At 36.7% G+C, this 19,999-nt stretch overlaps 1 protein-coding gene across 1 annotated transcript; it reads left to right on the forward strand.

The window, feature by feature from the left end:
• Nucleotides 1-18,913: 18,913 nt before the first annotated feature.
• On the forward strand, nt 18,914-19,703 carry LOC136230960 (precursor of CEP9). The gene has a single exon (XM_066020178.1). The coding sequence runs from the start codon at nt 18,954-18,956 to the stop codon at nt 19,536-19,538; it is 585 nt and encodes a 194-aa protein (XP_065876250.1). The 5' UTR covers nt 18,914-18,953; the 3' UTR covers nt 19,539-19,703.
• Nucleotides 19,704-19,999: the final 296 nt, after the last annotated feature.

Consider the following 19,999-nt stretch of genomic DNA (forward strand, 5'->3'; position numbering starts at 1 on the left):
AGACCTTTGATTTCAGTCAAAAGCTGAGTGACAGAAGAGAGTTGAGTTGGCTCAACATTGGCAGACCCAGCATCATCGGCATTAGATTGATGAATATCTTGAATTAAGGCTTGAGCTGAGTCAATGATTTTTCGTCCAGACTCAGTAGCATGCAAGTAAGCGTAAGATTCATCAAGTTGCGGTTCAGAGGCCGGAGATGGAATAGTACCAGATGGAGGAGGAGTATTATGATGTCCAGAATTAGATGTGCCAGCGTGGTCAGCAGCTGGGATTTTATTCAGATCAGCGACATGAACTAACTGATTTTCATTCTGTGTTGAAGGATTCGGAAGAGGTGGATTAGCAGAGATATTGACCTGTTCAGAGTCAGCCTGAAGCTGATTAGTTTCAGAGGGTTGAGGTAGTTCAGTGCTGACCTGAGTAGGATTTTCCTTTGCTAACTCTTTGTCTTGAGTAGCAGGAACTTCGAGCACTTGCTCGGCAGAAACAGGACCTTCAGGAGCTTTGGGATCGGCTTGTTCCTCAACTTGAGAAACAGAGGCTTGCTTTTTCTTGATTTGGTCCAAAGTTGGTTCAATGACGGTGTTGAAGAACTGGAACTAGAGTGTGGTAAGGTCAGAGATTGGTTCCCTTAGCGGAGAATCGTCCAGAAGATCAATAACTGGAGATTTTTTAGCCTTTCATTTGAGAAGTTTGCCTGTGCTGAGTTTATTTGTTGGAGGAGAGGGATCAACATCAATGGAGTCAAGGGACTCAGATGAGGAGTTCAGCCCAAGGTCAGCATTGAGATCACTCACAGCATTATCTTTCGCTGTGGATTCAGCATTAACTGTCCTACTTTGCTCAGTTGGTTTCTCAGTCAGCTCAGCATCAACTGTTTGGTCTTGCTCAGCATTACCATCCTTACTTGGCTCAACATCATCTGTCTTTTCAACATCAAACTGACCTCCATCATTACCCAGTTCTTCCTCTTGGTCAGTAGGAGTTTTCTCAAGATCAATTTCTTGACTTCTCACGAAGTCTGAGTCTTCAGAGACCAAAAAGTCAAGAGGAGGTGCATCAATCGGTTTTAACCCAGAAGTTTTCTTCTTCTTTTGCAAGGGCTGCTCGGGGGTTTCCTCACTTTCTTCCTCAGGCTCAACTTGCATGTTTCATTTTTCTACTGACTTAGGTTCCTCCTGACCTCGAGTTTGGTCAGCAGCAGCTTTGCTAGAGATTATCCTCAGCTTCCTCGGAGCTGTGTTGACATCCTTAGCGGATTGGTCAGCTTTCCGCTTCTTATCTTGCCTTGTTCGGTCAGCGTGTTCAACCATTACTTTCTTTCCCTTGGCAGCTTCAACCCCTTCTTCATTTTCTTCTATGCCTTTACCCTTTTTGGATTTGATGGGTTGGTTGTATGCTAACCCGAACAACAGAGCCGCTGTAATTTCTGTACCCCAAATCTCTATTTCCCTGACAGTGATCACCTGGTGGTCCTGAAGAATTTTCGTGATAAGGGAGCCCATCCTGAGTTTCCCTGTGCTCCGTTGGAATGCACCGATAAGAAATACGGGCATGTTGAGTGGTTTGTAGGTCAGCATGTGCCAGATGAAGTTTTGTTCGAAATTGGAGGCTGATGAGTTAGAGTTGACCTTAGGGAATATGAAGTTGGTCAGGATGTAATGAGCCATTTTTTGATTCTGACCCATACACGTGCTGGCAATTTCTCCTTTGTGGTCCTTCGGTTTACAAAACTCAACAGGGTTGTCAAGTTTGGTGTTTGTGGACCTGAACTCTTTGCTTTTGGCCGGCAGCTTTAGCAAAGTTGCTAGATAGGAAGGAGTAATCGTTATTTTCTTCCCTTTGACACTGGTTACCAGATGGTCAACATTGTCCATGTTAACCTTAAGGTTTGTGTAAAATTCCCTTACTAACTGTGGGAAGGTATTTTCGGGGAGAGAGAAGAATTCAGACCAGCCATTTTTGGAGATCCACTCACAGAACGGTTTCTCAGCCTCTACGAATCCCTTAGAGAACCAGCGGCACCGGAGTACCTCACAATTCTGTACACTGTTGTAAACCTGAAGGAATACCTTTTCCTTAGGTTGTTTCTTCTTCTTTTGTTTCTTCGACGGAGTGGCCTGGTCAGCTTGGGGGTTTTTGCTTGGAGTTGAACCCTTACTCTGGTCATGCTGACCATGTTCTTGATACTCAGTTGAGGTCTCCTCATGCTCCAGCTCAGTATGAGATGAAGGATTTTCATCGGAGCGATTTTGGTCGTAATCGGCACCGAAGATATTTTGAGAATCAGACATGATTTTCTTGAGAAATTTTGAGAGGTTTTGGGATTTAAGAGAGAGAGAGATTGAATGCCAGAAATTTTGAATGTAAAGAGGTATGAGTGGGAATTCGTCCACTATTTATAAGGATGCCAAGTTGATATGAAGGATTGGAATAGCCGTTTTACCTCGAGATGATCAATCAACAATTATTCTGGCATTTATGACACAATCGGCGCATGTGTTTTTTAATTATTGCGCCTACGTCATCCTAGGTGGCTATTAATGCGCGTGCTAGCATTTATTGTGCATGAGAGTTTTACTCAGTTTCGAGAATCCTAATCGTTTGAGATTCTAGGAAGTCAGTTTACGTAGAAGGAATGTTCGTGTGCTTAGTAACTCAGTTTATGATAATCACTCAATATGTATGTCTACTCAGCATAGGGTGATATAGTTCATATTTAGCTCAGAATGCAACAGTTACTAATTTAGCACAAATCACTCAGCATGGTAATCACTCAACATTCAATTTAAACATAGATTTTTAGTGAAGAGGATTAGACATACCGATAGCTTCCCTTAGTATGTTAAATTGCTCACGAGCCAGAGGCTTCGTAAAGATATCCGCAAGCTGTTCATCTGTTGGAACATAGGTCAGCTTGATCTCACCCTTGAGTACATGATCCCTTATGAAGTGATGCCTTATGATAACATGCTTCATCCTGCTGTGTTGAATTGGATTTTTGGATAAGTCAATGGCACTCTTGTTGTCACATTTGACTTTGATGGTCTCTGTTTTTACACCATAGTCCTCAAGCTGTTGCTTAATCCATAGGACTTGGGCCACACAGCTTCTAGCAGCAATGTACTCAGCTTCAGTTATTGACAGGGCCATTGACGATTGCTTCTTGCTGAACCAAGATACTAGATAGCTTCCAAGGAAGTGACATCCTCTTGAAGTACTCTTACGCTCTAGCTTATCTCGTCCATAGTCAGCATCAGTGTATCCAATGAGTGTAAAGTCATTTGTATTTGGATACCATAAACCTGCATTAACTGAGCTCTGCAAATATCTGAAAATTCTTTTTACAGCTATAAGGTGAGATTCCCTGGGGTCAGCTTGGTATCTTGCGCAATAACATACTGAGTACTGAATGTCAGGCCTACTAGCGGTAAGTTAAAGTAGAGAGCCAATCATACCTCGATATAACTTACTGTCTACTGACTTACCCTTCTCGTCAGCACAAAGGACAGTGCCAGTGCCCATTGGAGTAGATATGGGTTTACATTCTTCCATATCGAATTTCTTTAACATTTCTTTGGCGTACTTAGACTGACTAATGAAGATGCTATTCTTCCCTTGCTTTATTTGTAGTCCAAGGAAGAAGTTGAGTTCTCCCATCATTGACATCTTAAACTCAGTTTGCATCTGTTTACTAAATTCTTTGCACATAGATTCATCAGTAGCACCAAAGATTATGTCATCTACGTAAATTTGTGCTAGTAGGGTATTTTTACCCTTTTTCTTAATGAACAAGGTTGTGTCAGCTTTGCCTCTGACATAGTTCCTGGTCAGCAGGAAACTGGTCAACCTCTCATACCAAGCACGTGGTCAGCAGGAAACTGGTTAACCTCTCATACAAGGCCTTCTTGAGTTTATAAACGTGGTTTGGAAATTTTGGATCTTCAAACCCCGGAGGCTGGCTAACATATACCTCTTCGTTTATAAATCCATTAAGAAAAGCACTTTTGACATCCATTTGATATAGTTTGAAGTTCATGAAACTAGCATATGCACATAATATACGTATAGCCTCTAACCTAGCAACGGGAGCAAAAGTCTCACCATAGTCAATGCCCTCTTGCTGACTATAGCCTTGGGCTACAAGTCGGGCTTTGTTTCTGACTACATTGCCTTGCTCATCTAACTTATTTCTAAAGACCCACTTTGTTCCTATGGTCTTTTGATTCCTAGGTTTTGGTACTAAATCTCATACCTCATTTCTTTTGAATTGATCAAGCTCTTCTTGCATAGCATTGATCCAGAATTCGTCGTGCTCAGCATCGGTGAAGTTCTTTGGTTCATAGACTGAGACGAACGCAACATTCCTAAGATATCTCCTGAGTTGATTTCTTATCATCAGGCTGTTCTCAGCAGCATCAAGAATGGACTTCTCCGAGTGTACTCTTGGAATTTTTATTTCTTTGGGTAATGTTGAGTTGTCAGGAATAGGTGTTTCTACAATATCTGCAGGAGTAGATTGGTCAGCAAAGGTAATTTCGGGTTCGTGTTTACCTTTGGTCAGTTCTTGTGGTGATGACTCAGCGGCTCCATTTTGGTCAGCAGAAGCTGAGCTTGGGTCATCTTCGGCGGACTGAGTTGTCTTTACTGTAGGGTCAATTTCGTCGAACTCAACATGTACAGACTCTTCTACAACCTGAGTTCATTTATTATACACTCTATATGCTTTACTGTTAGTTGAGTACCCTAGAAAGACTGCTTCGTCAGCTTTAGCATCAAATTTAGCAAGGTTTTCTTTTGTGTTGAGTATAAAACATTTACACCCAAAGGCACGAAAGTAGCCAATGTTGGGCTTTCGTCCTTTCCAAAGTTCATAAGGGGTTTTCTTGAGTATAGGTCTAACTAAAGCCCTATTGAGTATATAACATGCTGTGTGGACAACTTCACCCCAGAAATACTTTGGAAGCCTATTTTCGCTCAGCATTGTCCTAGCAATTTCAACTATTGTTCTGTTCTTCCTTTTAACAACCCCATTTTGTTGAGGAGTACTAGGAGCAGAAAAATTATGGTCAATTCCACTGACTTCACAGAATTCATCAAACTGTTGGTTTTTGAATTCTCCTCCATTATCGCTTCTAATATGAGCTACTTTTAGGTCTTTGTCAGTCTCAAGCCTTTTGACTAATATGGAGAACATCTCAAATGTTTCATCCTTGCTACTCAGCAAGATGATCCAAGTATACCGAGAGAAATCGTCTATAATGACTAAGGAAAATTTCTTACCGCCCAAACTGAGTGGCTGGATAGGTCCGAAAAGGTCCAAATATAGTAATTCCAATGGACGCTTGGTTGAGACAATATTTTTATTTTGAAAAGACTTTTCAGTTTGTTTACCTAGCTGACAAGCATTACATAATTGATCTTTCTCAAATCTAAGTTTGGGCAATCCCTCAACTAATTGCTTTCTTGCTAGTTTGGCAAGGAGGTCCATGCTTACATGACCAAGTCTCCTATGCCATAGCCAGGAATTGTCTTCCTTTGACACTAAGCATATATTTTTTGAAAAATTCTTTTCTAAACTCAACATGTACACATTATCAACACGAGGGGCAGTTAAAATCAAATTGTTTGTTTTTTCCTCGAGTATCCGACACTCAGTGGCATCAAATACAACCTTTCTACCGCTGTCACACAGCTGAGTTACGCTCAATAGGTTATATTTGAGACCCCTGACTAAGGAGACTGACTCAATAGTAGGGTTACCTCCGATAGTACCTAAACCGACTATCTTACCCTTTTTATTATCTCCAGAGCTTACACTTCCACCTCGTTTATGCTCAAGTGTGATGAATTGAGTTTCATCACCAGTCATGTGCCTCGAGCATGCGCTGTCAATATACCAAAGTTTTGAATTCTCCACACACCTCAGGCTCACCTGCATTTTGAATCATTCATCTTTAGGTACCCAATTCTTTTTGGGTCCTCGTTTGTTAGCATAGACAGGTACTACATCATGTTTTAATTTGTGATGACATATATTTATTGTGTGGCCAGCTTTACCACAGAAGTCACAATAGGTCACGCTTTGAGAGTGATTTTGTTTCTTGTCAGCATGATTGTGCTGAGCATGGCAACATACCTTAGTGGTATGGCCTTTCTTTCCGCAGAAGTCACATTGGACATTCCGCCGAGTATACCAACACACATCAATGGTGTGCCCTCTTTTCCCACAATAGTCACACTGACTGTTCCGCTGAGTGTACTGTCTATGCTGACCAGTACCTTGAAACTCAGCATTGGGATAGAACCCTTTCTTTGCCGATTTACTCAGCTGGTTCTGTATGGTTGTGAAGTCCTTTCTAAGCTTCTTTGACCCAGTTTGGACTTCCGAGACAAAACCATGCATGACTTTTATATTTTCATCTTGCCTAGTGTTGTCTTGGAGAAGATATCGGAAGTCACTCAGTTTGACCTCTTCAATCTCATCACATCGCCGACTGAGTGCCTTTATTTTCTTGTTACACTTTTTAGTTAGTGTGTATAAATCACTCAGGGCGTTAACCATCTCATTTCTAAGCAAGAGTAAGGATGTTACCTCACTGGAGTGGTCCTCTTGGTCAGTGTCATCAGAGAGGTCAGCTTGCTCAGATTGGCAGTGGTCAGCAGCGTCGTCAGCCATGAAGCATATATTTGCTGTCTCATTTGCATCAGCTTCAGATGAGGTTGACTCATCACTATCACTCCACGTGGCCACTATAGCTTTTCTGCTACCTTTCTTTTCTTTCTTCAGATTTGGACAGCTTGATTTAATGTGCCCAGTTTGGTGGCACTCAAAGCACGTGACAGGCTTGGAGCTGCCCTTTTTGTATTTGTCGCTAGACTCAACTTTGTACTTATCACTTCGTCTGAATGGCCTTTTGCTGTTCTTATCATTCTTTCTGAACAGCTTCTTCATTTTCCTGGTATGAAAGGGAAGAATAATTAAGTACCGTTTACTTTTGGCCACGGCGCGACCGAGAATCTCAAATTCTCAGTCGCGACACGCTCTTTCGTCCGAAGGCTGAAAAATCAGTTCCTCATTCTCGGCAGAGATTTTCCATTCTCGATAAGAGCAGAAATTCTGCCAAGTACAATGAACACATGTTTAATTCCAAGAAACGCGTTCGTTCAAGCGGATAGAAACGTCTCTTCACAGCGGACACGACCCTCCACAACGGACACGACACTTCAATCAAGACTCTTCAACATCTATAAATAAAGAGTTGATGGAGAGTTGAAGATATGTAGAAAAAAAAGATTAGTGCAAGAGTTATGCAGAAACTCTGACTCAGAAATGAGTCGGAGATTAGAATTTCATTTCTGTTCAAAACAATATGATGTACACACATTGTTTATTCAATAATAACAAGTTCAGTAGCGTTTAGTCATTGTTCCAGTTTAGTTTTCATTTTGGTAGTAGACCGACCCAGTTTCTATTACGAAGATTCAACGAGAAGATTGAGTAGAGGATTCACCCCTGAGCCTGACAAACTCTAACGAAACCCAAGGAAAGGATTGATCAACCCGTTCACTTGCACGCCGTCGAAGAATTCAATGCTCCATGTTCTCTGTAAACTTGTATCAATTTATATTTCATCTAATAAAGTCCGTTCTATTCGATAGATTTTTATGCAGCACTTATGGTAACCAATCCACTAAAGTGACTGCTGGTGTTTTCATTAAAACGTATTTAATTCAAAATCTTTACAAGGAAACTTTGTTGAACACTTAGGCAAATTATTATCTCGGTAGAGTTTTAATTTGGTTAAGGGCAATTATCCCGGATAAGGGTTTTGTCGTGTTCAAAGCCAATTAATTAGAGGTTCCGTCGTTTATTTCATCTTTATAATTCGTACAAAGTTTAAAGTTGTTTTCTTTGCTTAATGCAAACAAATACATCTGTTTACTTTTCTAAAAAGTACTAAACGTTCCTATCTTGCAAATTCATTCTTAAATCAGAATATTTTCTAACATTTTCATACTCTAATCTAATTCTCATTCTAGCAATTTCAAATCCAAAACCGATTAAACGATTTTCCATATTATAAACCTTAAAGTAAATTTAACCAATTATAAATAAGTTTTGTTTCGAAAAACGTTCCATGTGGGATCGATATCTTTTATTACTACAAGCGTATACCGTGCACTTGCGGAAATCGCTCAACAATATATATAATTTGCCGTGTCCTGCCGCACCCGTGTCTCATATTTTCTAAAAATATCGTTTGCCGTGTCCGCATCCGTATCCGCACCCGAGTCGGTGCTTCATGGCTGAAAACTAGATGAAAACATGGATCTATATGGATGCATTTTAGATAAAAACCTCAAGGTCTTTATAAAATAAAACCTAAAAATCACCAGCCAAATATTCTATATTACATATCTTATTCCGCAAGATTTTATATTAAAAAAAATGTGAGACTAGGTTAAATACGAAATTTTGGTGCAGTTTCGGGACATCTATTGCAAATTATTAGAAGTATCTGGTTCTCCATGTCACTCGGAAGACCTTCCATACATATTTTGACACGTGTAACATGGACCCACATATATTATAAAAGGTCTCACTATTTTAATTATTACGTGGAGTCATAATACACGTGTCCAAATATGAATTGGGGGTCCTCCGAGTGACATGGAAGACCAGGTACTTAATGTAAGAACTCAACATCTATAGGCCAGCTCGGCGAGATGGCCAATAACATAGATGGAGGAGCTTTCCATGAGGCCAGCTCAACGAGCTGACCACCAACGGCGATGGGCGACTCTGATTTTGCCTGGTCTTGGTCAAACTTGCTCCTAGTGCTGAATCCTAAAAATCTGGAAAATAATCTCATCAAATAATTACCCAAGTCATTTAATTAACTTACCAAAAATTATTTTTAATTACCAAATCAAAATTGATTAATTTTGGTAACAGTTGACAAAAGTTAGAAATATTACCAAATACTAAAAATGTAATTAGAAGATTAAATTTGATAAAATGAAAGTTAAATTAACTTAAAATAAATAAAAAGATAATTAAAGATACGAAATAATCCATAAAACCATAATAAAATATAGAGATAAAATGTCTCTATCAAACATTCTTACACTTAACGCTTTACTTGTCCTTAAGTAAATTAAAACCAAATTCGGAAATAGACTAGCCGAACTAGAAAACCTTTCTGTTTAACCAAGTGAGCGACACAAAAATAAGCAGTTGTAATCACATACATTAAAAAGGCAAAAAAGAACATGATACCAAAAAAGCCTCAATTCGATTAGCAAACGCCCAAACTTTTAAGTAAAAAGATACATGATTAATTAAACGAATTCAAGGTAAAACCAAATAAGCACATCACTGAACATTGTTCGCTCAATCACACAATATTTTAGTGGCTAAGTGTCTACTCTCATATTTATACATGCTTAAAGTTACGATGAGTTTGCACATTTATCCGCATACATCTACCTCGCTAAGACTCAAATAATGTCAAAAATAGTCTCGAAGTATGGGTTGTAAGGAGGTTAAGGTTAGGGGTATGTCAAGAATGTCAAATTTAGCATGTTGTTTCAAAGAAAACGAGTTTTATTGAATACAAACTAGAATTTTTCTTTTCTTTTTCTCTCTTTTTTTTCTTTTGTATACGACCGAGTATAGAATGATTATACGAGATAGAGAGTGAATTGACCCGAAAAAAGGATCAAATAAAAACAACTAGACAAGTGAATGATCTTTTATTTATAAAGACGTGCACGTTCCCTTCTGAGGTAAACCAATTTACTTTCAATGGTACAAATGCCAAAATTGGAAGTGGTAAAAGAAACGAATAACGTTTACAAACAGTTTGGTGATTAAGAAAGAAAGAAATTAAAAACAAAAACGGCTCAACAAAATGTTAATTCTAAGGAGAGTCTTTATCGTTTATTGGTATAAATCAAAGCACGTAGACTTAACTCCGTATCCAATGCAAAATCTGTAACTTTTCAACAAGTAAAAGCACACACAAAAATGTTAATAGATAGAGGGTTTTTGATGTTCGCTCTTAGGCTCAAATATTGCTCACAATTATTAGCATGTGATGAGACGTACATGTTGTGGTACACTCGAGATTCACATCCACATATCACGACCGATATGCATGCACACCCACCGAAGGTTCTCACTCGTTCGAACAGTGAGATTGTAAGTCATTTTGATTTTAATTATATGAGTTCACAAATATTAAATTAAATGTTATTACATTCACGAATTAAATTTAACTGTTTTTTTTTGTTTTTTCAGTGGGTTACTCGCTTTTCTAACGTGTGCTTTGGCATATTAGAAGATATGAAACAATTAGATGAGGATAAGGCAGCAGAGTGGGCGGAGCAGTTGGACTAGGTTATGAGTGATTGACATTTGGCCAAATGATTTGGGACTGTATTTTGAGTTGTTGTGTTACTAAATTGTATTTTAAGTTGTTTTGTTACTAAACAGTATTTTGGGGTTATGCTATACTTACTTTGTCTTTGACAAAGTAAGCCTTACTTTGTTTTTTCCACCATTGGATGGTGATTAACTTTGACAAAGTAATCTCATCCAATGGTATAAAAAAACAAAGTAAAGCTTACTTTGTCAAAAACAAAGTAAGCAAGTATTTTGAGTTGTTTTCTTACTGGTTTCATATTTTGAGTTGTTTTGTTACTAAACAGTGATATTACTAAACAGTGCTATTACTAAACAACAGTATTACTAAACAGTAATAATACTAAATAGTAATATTACTAAACAATAATATTTATAAACAACAATATTACTAAACAGTAATAATACTAAACAGTGATATTACTAAAAAGTAATATTTGTAAACAGTGATATTACTAAACAATAATATTTTTGTGTTCATAGCTTCAGTCATCACTTTATTGAACTTTGTTTGTTCTGATAGTGATGGAATAATCCAAAGGGTATTGATTCTTTCTTTTGAAAGTCTCGTGGGATCTGACAATGGCTATATTGAAGTTGCTATTACATGGAGTCATCCCAACAATTTCAAAAGATGGCATTTTGTACTTGTTAGTTTTGTAGGTTGAATCTATGCCAATATACCAGTAGTATGTCCGCAAATAATTCCATAAGGTGGATGTGCCATAAATACATGCGTCAACACACTGGTTTCCGGATCAGTAAGCGTAGAATGAACATAATTGTTCTCGATGGCAAGATGGAAAAACTGACTAACCACATCTCTACCCTCAAACTTATCATTCCTCAACCGATCTCTGTAATTATATACATGCTTTATTATTGGTTTCTCTGCTGGATTTTTTTCACGAAGTGTCGTCATAATAGCACACGGCTTTGCTTTAGCCGAACTCATGTTACACACAATTTTTTTCGATACGGGACTGAGTCTACTTATCTGTCGATATCCCTCTGGATAAACACCCAATGCATGGTTATGCATACCTCTTTCCCCGGCATAAACCATGACCCCCAACCGGAAAAGTCTTGCAACTGTATGACTTTAAGCTGGAATTTACAATTGCACGATTTAGTCTTAGTTTTCCTACTTAAAGCCCCTTCAAAAGGTTTCATAATTTCACTGTACCGTTTGCCACATGAACATATCAAAAGCTTCTGTTTTCCTCCGTGTTTGTGCGAAGAAATAACAATCTTAAAACAATTTTGAATTGCAATGTTTTTAGCCAACTCAATTGCTTCCATACTTGTCTGAAGAAGTGTGTTCATCATGAAATGGGTACTATAATCGATCCCGTCACCAATCCAAACTCCAACTGACACCTAAAAATAAATGAAATTCATAAAAATTGTTGCAAATACCCTTTCATATGGGGTGTATTGTGGGCCTTTTATTATGATTGACCATTTGAAGAAGTTATCATCCAAAGGACCTGTTATCATCCAAGATAAGAAGAATCGTACAAGTAGACAGAAGAAACCAGGAAGAGTTGAAGAACAACATATGGATTGACATACCATCGATGGCCAGAAGCCACCCTGGGCTCTCCATGTACAGTTTCTCCATCTCAGCAATTACTTGTTGTTGAACAAGCGCAAGGTGATCCATTGTACAATGTAAGTTTTCTGGGTTGAATGTATGGACACTAAACGATTGTGATGCTTATTATTTATAGTGATATGATAGTGGTGGCTAAGTGAAAGGTCGTGAAAGGGGAAAGGTCTTTAATTAGTGCGTTTAGGGTTATGTGTAATGATGCTAGTGTATTAATGACCTGCATTGGGTTTTGCAGATATCAAAACTTTGGGAATATAGGCCTAATAATGACTCCAAGATATGGAGATACATCAAGATCGATTTGTTTCAGAATTTGGATATGTATTGGTTATTTTTTTAAGTTTTAATTCAGGAATGTATGTGTACAAATGTAAACAGATTATGAGTATTGGTCTCCAATAAAATTAAATCCATTGATATACAGAATTTCATGTTCATATTTGAGTATGTTTCATTATTCAGGTAAAAACCAGAAATTCATAAGAAGAAGAAAGCAAAAAGTGACATTTTAATTTTAAAAAATGTCATCTAAAGAACAATAAAAAGATATTAAAATAAACGAATCTGTCATCTGAAAATAAATCCTTTGACATGATTGATTAAGACATATGCCATCTAAAACAAGCTATAACGACAGAAATTATTATACGAACTGTCGTCGCAAATTCAATATGCCAATTTCCCACACGTCAACTTGACGGTTTTAATTATTAGTATGTTATGTGATGACATTAAAGGTGACAGTAATAATAAATAAGCTGCATCGTAATAAGATTAATATGACAGTACGCAAATAGGATAATGTCATGTGTTGTATCTTTAGATGACAGAACCTAACCATCGTCTGAAGGTGCAACAGACGGCAGTGAGCCCCGTGACAAATTTATATCTAGCTGGACGACGGTTTTTAACCGTCGTCTGAATGGGATTTTGGCATAGTGAATGTACGTTAAACACCTTAAAAACCTCCAAAAGTGTAAGGTCTGGAACCTCCTACCCAATCAGTGACCCACCCAGGCATAGTCCAACAAAAAAATTAATTTATTTCCTTTTAATCTCAGTAGTTTACAGATAGATTTGTTACCTCATCTTCCAAATCGTCGCTTTCTGGAGTTCTCAGATCCATTTTCCTTCAAATTTCTGATTTACTCGGGAGAGAGACAGGATTTCAAGTTTTTTGGAGAAAAAAAGTGAGAATGGCAAAAATGGAATGTAAGGGGTGGTATAAGTAAAAGGGGTGGTAAATAGCAATTCCCATTTTTTATTATTAATAAAGGAAATTTTATTCATACGAGCATGCCGCAAAATAAGACAAACAGTAAAAGCTTGAACTTTGTGAGGCAGATGGTAGGGAAGGCATGGTGTAAAGACAATTTTTATTCGTTCCCACGATGTATCTCATCCTTTGTCTCCAAATCCTTCAAAACAAAGTGATTATCAAAGAACTCTACTAATATTGGATTTGAGTGTGTTAAGGAAGAAACATATGGCAGGTTACGAACAGTTTTAGGAATATGGAGTAAATCACGAAATTGAATAGATGAATTGGAAAGACAAAATTTAGAGTGACCAATATGAGATATGGATAGTGTTACCATTACCTACTGTAACCTCTTCAGGACCATCATTATCCGAATGAACATTATGATTTTCCAAATCCGTAGTTAAATGGTGAGTAGCACACGGCTGAGTCGAAAAGCCACTCAGTTGAGGTTCATTTGGAGGTAGTAGGAAAATTAAAGGAACATTAGAACGAGGTTCCTTAATTGCGATTGGCCTTTGGTGAGGGGAACTGTCGAGCCATATGTCAAAAGTCCCTTACAGTAGTGGCATTTCAATAAGCTGGCATATAGAGCCAAAATCGATGTATTATTGCAGCTAGAATTCTAACTAGTTAAAGAACCGCATCTCAATCCCCTTCCTCTACTATTATTGCAAGCTGAGTAGTGTATGGAAGGAGAGAAACACGAGACACCGGTTTTATGAGACAACTGACGCTCCACGCTTAAAATTAGACTAGTTAAATCATTAGAGCAAGCACAAATGACCAATAGGCAAGACCAAGACCATAGAGAGTGGCCTCTACCAAATCATCTTCAAATACCGGATGTTGCAGGGCAGTTAATTGATCACTATTAAGCTTTACAGATTACAAATAAGACATGATACTATCGTTATCTCGTTTGATGTTATCCAAATGATACTTAAGGTCTCTAATTTGAGATCCAGCTAGCACTAGCAATCTTATTCCACACAGCACTAGCTCTTTCGTCACTAACCACTTAAGGAAAAAAACACTTTCGGCCAGTGAAGAATGATCCAGCTAAGGACATGCTCGTCATGTTGTTCCTAGACTTTGAAGGCCAGATTAGAAGCTCCGGTGCGAGGGGAGTAATGGTTATATCAACCTGATGTGCGAAACCCTTGTCTTTTCAAAAAGGGGATAAACTGGGTCCGTCACAATAAATAATTGGTCGAGGTTAACTTGTGAGAAATTTGGTGTGACATATGCAAATTAGAGAGGGAGATAGCGAGAGTGCTCGATTCGGTGGCAGTAGTTCCATTGACAGCCACAACCGATATATTTTTTTTTTTAGAAAAGAGGAGTTTTGAGGGTTGTTAGACGTATTTTAGCTCTAATACCATGCAACAGTTTGATTTCAACTGAGTATCTATATCTGATCGAATATGCTTAAATAGACCTTACATGATATTGCGGTTACCAACAAACTATGCGAATACAAATAAATCTTGACTATTAATTCAAATGTATATATTATAAAAAAATATCCGCTCCATATCAATATCTATAATATCTACAAGTTTTTCATAGAGAATAAAATCTACAAGTTATATACCCACAAATTAATTTGAATATAAAACCTACAAATTATATACACAAAATTTTTGGAGTTAATGAACCTTTACTATTATACACACACACATTGGGATCTTCGCAAATTTATAACACTTAATAAATCTCCTAATTAGGGAAAGACACTAGATTCCTTTCCTAGTTTTCATGGACATTTTGTAACGGTTTTGCTTAGCTCTTACTGTAAATATAGCATCTCCTGTAGCTCAATTTTAGCTTCGAGGGGGTGTTTGGTTGCTCCTTTTTATGCTCATGTTTGTCTTTTCACTTCAAAAGGGAGAGTTTTAGACGTTTAGTTAGTGACCTTCTGTTTGCCTTTTACATCTGGAAAAACAGCAGTAGGTGTTTGGTTAGTGACCTCCTGTTTGCCTTTTCTCACCCGAAAAGCAGCCTTTTACAAAAGCAGAGAATTTCTGCTTTTTGTAAAAGCAGCTTTTTCCAACAGCAAACAGCAAACCGTAACAGCAACAACAAACATCAAATAGCAAACAGCAAACTGTAAACTGTAAACTGTAATAGCAAACAGTAGGTAAAACAAACGGATCTCCATTATTGAATTATTTATTTGTAATTTTTTGAATTAAATGGTTCAGAATATATATATATATATATATAAAAAGGTGCATTAAAATTGTTCATTTTCACATGTCAAGATTTGTTAACAATATATAAAATTTACAATTGAACTTTTACATTAACTGTTTCTCTGATATATAATTAATTGATTTCAATTATTAAAACTTATAGGTTTGACTAGAAAAATAATATTTTCCATAGAAATTGTCCTTGCCTTTGATAGTGATGCCCTAAAAAGAAATTAATAAAAAATAGAGCTACCTGTAACCTTGAATTTAATTTAATTTGTAGGTGGGGAGAGGTCAATGCAAATTCCAAAACTTCATTGATTAATTATCATTCCCAATTAAAAAAATAATCTTGTTTTTATGCACTAAATTAGAAAGTGATTAACATATAATTAGTAAGGAAAATTTGTTTATATTAACCACTAAAGAGGAATCTTTTTGTTTCCGCGGCCATAATCATTCTAAGCCCATTTTTAAAGAAATAAAAGAGGAGAGTATGATAGGTGTTTTTCACTTGAATTTGTCGAGCAAAAAGAAATGTAAAGCTTGAATACAAACCATAGACATTTAATATATACTCTACATCTATGAGTGGAGTTCGTACAGAGAATCCCTAGACCTATATTTATTTTTTATGGTGGGATTGCCAACTATATTTGCCATTTAAGATTATTATTATTATTTTACATAAATAAAATATTTATTATTTAATACTAATTACTAAAGTACAAACACATCCTGGATCCAATTTAATTTGGTTGAGTTTTAGGTCATAGTACATTCCCAAAAAATGCAACTAAGAAATATTATTCAACATTCATTCTTTTCAAAAACCATTTGAGGGAAAAAAATCATAAACTTTAGGTTTTTATATTTCAAATGTACATATTAAAATTTGTTTGTCATTCCTAATTTGCTAGTTTTTTTCTTCAGAAAAGTTAATTTAATAATTGAGAGTTTCAAGGTTGATAGTTTAGCAGGTTCTATCCAAAAGACGACTGTTCATCTGATAGGCTGGGATAGACCAGGTGAAGGGATGGTAAAGTTGAACACCGATGGGTCGCGTAAAGAGGACGGAAGAATTGCTGCCGGCGGTGTATTGAGAGATGCATGAGGTGCTTGGTTGTTAGGTTTTGCTCAGAATATTGGTTTGGGCTCCTCCTTTATTGCTGAGCTCTAGGGTATCTTTTCTGGGTTTAGGGTGGCAGAGGATCTGGGGATTAGGAGGCTGCTAGTGGAGCCAGACAATCTTGAAGCAATCAAGATGATTTCTGATAAAATGGCTCTGTGTTTAGGGAGCCAGAATTTAGTTAAAGCAATTAGAAGGATTTGCTCATCTTTCGATTCTATCAACTTTTGCCATGTTTTCAGGGAGCAGAATCGGGTGGCAGATCGACTTGCTGCTGAGGACATGAGAGGACTTTGGACGTCTCTATTTTCTCTTCTTCTCCTGATTTCCTGTTATCTTTGTTTTCTGAAGATATTATGAGGGTTAGCTTTCCTAGGTTAATCCCGGATTAATTTGTTGTGGTGTTTGTTTTGTCTTTACTTTCTTTTCCCTACAAAAAAAATTGCTTTATCGTGCTTAATATAACAGTTTGATTCAATACTATGAAGATATTGTCCGCCTTCGTCCAAAACCAACAATTTGAATCTCATGGCTTTACATGTATTGGTTACTCACTTTACTAATAAGCCTGAGACACACACACACTCTCTCTCTCTCCATTTTTTTATGTGGAATTCAATTCATTTATGCCCCAACGACATCTCTTAGTGTCGCTCCTTACTCATGATGACTTCTACCCCGACGGTTCACTCCGGATCGGGACATATATTACACTTAGAGTGTACGTAGATGGTGCAACATTCTCCTCTCACTATCGACATCATGAACTTAGCCTCTCCTGCCAATGATTACAGATTTATCTCTTCTGAGCAAGAGTAACTAGATATATTTTGAGGATGAAGTTTGTCTTCCTTCTTCCTCCTATCTATTTGTGTTCTTCCATATTTGCCATGTATTTTCTTTGTTGGTAATTTCATTTTGGTTAGAGTCTACATATTTCATTGGATCTTTTTTTTGTCTAAACTACGTGTGTTATCTATAATTCATTCATGTATATCTTTTTCGGGTTTAGCAAGAGAGTAAACGTTTTATCTTGTCCATAGGTTACTAGATGTACATGGTTGCAGTAGAAATGACTCGAATCCGAATGTTGAAAGTCTTTGATCTCAACTGAGTTTTGTTGATTGATTGAAAGAGCTTTAATAGAGATTACATGATATGAAAGTTACAATATCGATTATCTTTTTCAAAGTAAGATATAAACGATATCCCATATATCTTTCATTTTATATATAAAACAAATTATAAAATCTTACTACAAATGATAAAGAATTTTGCTTTTCTCCTCACTTTTGGCTCTAGGAAAACAGAATATTCGTTAACTAAATAGAAATAAGATTTAGTTTGTGCTAAAATTTGTTTATAAGAATTAAAAGATAATGATACATAAAAATAAATACTTTTTATTTATACAATCCATCCATGATTTTTTTTCATTTCTTTATTTTGAATCATAATTTTACTCAGTTCATCTTTTCCAGTTTCTGTCGCTCCCTTCTTCGTCTCCTTCACTCTTCAGTCCATAGTCCACACAGACACAATGCACGTACATATCCATCTCCACCGTTAATCTTTTCAACTCGCCATTGACCCGCCATCCCACTCACAATAAAAATTAGAATTATTTTATTATTCTTATTTTTATTTACTAATGGTTAGAAATCAAACAGAGAGAAATAATTAGTTAACTGAGTAGTTAACTAAATTTAGTGGACTAATATATGGTTAATATTTTTAAAAAACAGATCAAATGGTTAACCAACCGTATTAATCTTAATTCACCGGTAACCTCATTTAGTAGTTCCATTTGCACAGTTTTAAGTGAGCCTTCAATTAATAGATACCCAATGGAAAGAAACACCCAAAAAACAAAAGCAAATAGGCAAAGTATATAAAGAGTAATAACTGATTGGTAACCCAATTTTAGTGGAAGATACAAGTTAGCCTACTTGCCCAACTTCATTCAATTTTGTGAAATTTATTTTTCGAGTATACTAATTCAATTAGTGCTAAGTCAAATCTTAATAAATTAACATTATTTTATTAAATCTCCCATATAACTTGGGAGAGAAAATCATTTTCAGAAAGTGAAAGGTTTATAAAACAAATAAATAAATATTGAAGGACCATTAAAAAAGTTTGCAGCATACAAACCGTCCATACTGACATTAACCCTCGCAGTCCACATATTTATTTTATTCAAATAATTTACTATATACTTTTTTATGCCTATAAATACCCACCCCCCAACACAAACTTGGTATAGCATTTCAAATAATAACATACCATTAACAAAACAATATCTCTCAGCTTCTTTGGCAATGGCAGAAATTCAAAAATATTTTATTTTTCTTCTTTCAATTGTAATCTTCCTTCAATTTCAGTTCACAGAAGCAAGGCCAATTAAGTTCGCCAACAAAAAAGAAATGGAAAAGAAGAAAAATGGTGATTCTCTCAAATTGCACCAAACTAGCTTCTCCGGTGACCTTTCCGATGCATCGACCGACGATTTCCGGCCCACCTCCCCCGGTTATAGCCCCGGGGTTGGTCATCCTAAGGCAGTATCTACAACCTCTCAAAGTGACCACATTCACCACACTATTGTTGGAAAAGAGGAAGAATCATCTACTGATGATTTCCGGCCAACCGAACCGGGTTATAGCCCCGGGGTCGGACATCCTATGGAAGTATCCGAAAAAGATGATCACCGACCAACACAACCAGGGCACAGTCCGGGCGCGGGTCACCCTAAGGAAGTAAAAGTATCTACAGATGGTTTCCGGCCAACTGGTCCCGGTTACAGCCCCGGTGTCGGGCACCGGAAAGAAGTTGTTATCGGTGCCACGGATGATTACCGGCCAACACAACCCGGTCATAGTCCTGGTGTTGGCCACAAGAATTTATGATGTAGCACCAATATTTTTATCCCTTAGACATGCACATGCATGTATATAATTAATTAATTTTAATTACTGCATCATTAGAGTTTTTTAGCTCAATTAGAAAGTAATTATTGAGATTAACTCAATTAATTAATACTTATTACACTGCTTTATACAAGTTAATTTGTTTCTTATTATGTAAAATTGATTATAAGTTCAATGAAATAATACAAATTCTATAATGGTGCCAATTGTATATATTTTATAATAATACTAATGATTTTCTAATGAAATAAAATAAAATATATTATCGTTTTATTCATCGTATCCATTAAATTTATTTCAGTTTATAAGTTTTCCATATGATTAAATAATTAAATATAAATGTAATGCTAAAAAGTATATTATAGAAATGAGACTTTATTAATGACAGATAAGATCAGTATATAGATCTGGATTATCATATAATATTTCCACTCAAGAGA

The sequence above is a fragment of the Euphorbia lathyris genome, chromosome 5 (genome assembly GCF_963576675.1).
Source record: "Euphorbia lathyris chromosome 5, ddEupLath1.1, whole genome shotgun sequence".
Taxonomy (NCBI): domain Eukaryota; kingdom Viridiplantae; phylum Streptophyta; class Magnoliopsida; order Malpighiales; family Euphorbiaceae; genus Euphorbia; species Euphorbia lathyris.